Below are 926 nucleotides of genomic sequence, written 5' to 3'. Positions count from 1 at the left end.
AGAGATGCGGGGGAAAAAGGAGTGAGAGAGGGGAGAAGCGAGAAGGAGGAGGGGCAGGACCACCCCAACAACAACAACAACAACAACAACAACAACAACAACAACAACAACAACAACAACAACAACAACAACAACAACGACACCACCAACAAACAACCACCACCACCACCACCACCCCCAACGAACAACACACAAACAACAACACAAACAAACGAGACAAACAAACAAACATGGCGCACGCACCTGAACTCCTTCTGTATGCGTCGCAGCTCTATGTGTACGGCCTGCCGCGCCTGCTTGTCCGAACTCTCCCCGGACACTCCCTGCTTCTTATTCCGCCCCGCATCGGGTCCCCCTACGGTGGCGCCCTCGTCGATCGTCGACAGCAGGTCCGGCCGCTCCTTGTGCGCGGTCTGAGCGAGGACGCTCTTCAGTTTGTCGACCTCCGCGCGCAGCCGCCCGACCTCGTCGTCGCGCTCGCGCAGCGCCGTCTGGTGTTCGACGCGCTCGGTCTCGTAGCGCGCGAGCAGGTCCCGCTGGCGGCGCACGTCGGCGCGGAGCTCGGGGATGAGCGAGCGGACGCGCGACAGTTCGAGCGTTTCGCCGTCGACGACGATCTGCTGCGGAAGCTGCGGCGACTGCAGATGCGGTTGCGTCGTCGAACACGCCGCCGACGACGCGCCGTTGCCCATGCCGCGTGCGGGTGACGCGGCCGCCTTCGTCTGCTGCTGCTGCTGGGCTGAGGAGGACCCACCGCTTGCTGCTTGCGTCTTAGCCGCTTTCGCCACCTGCTTGCTCACCTTGTCGAAGAACGGCATCTCGCGTGGCGATGCCGCGCAGAGGGAGGAGGCAGAGGAGGAGGAGGAGGAGGAGGAGGAGAGAGAGCGGTGCGCGCAGGCCGGGCACGCCGCCACGCACGTGCCCGC

General features: G+C 63.7%; 1 protein-coding gene across 1 annotated transcript; it reads right to left on the bottom strand.

Annotated features, from left to right (window-relative positions):
• Window positions 1-243: 243 nt before the first annotated feature.
• On the bottom strand, window positions 244-692 carry LOC106818972 (the record flags this gene model as incomplete). Its single annotated transcript, XM_014823637.1, has 1 exon — window positions 244-692. A coding segment is annotated over exon 1 (449 nt), but the record flags the coding sequence as incomplete, so codon positions are not given.
• Window positions 693-926: the final 234 nt, after the last annotated feature.

Source organism: Priapulus caudatus, unplaced genomic scaffold (assembly GCF_000485595.1).
Source record: "Priapulus caudatus unplaced genomic scaffold, Priapulus_caudatus-5.0.1 Scaffold2700, whole genome shotgun sequence".
NCBI lineage: Eukaryota > Metazoa > Priapulida > Priapulimorpha > Priapulimorphida > Priapulidae > Priapulus > Priapulus caudatus.
This window is presented reverse-complemented; position numbering and strand designations above follow the sequence as displayed.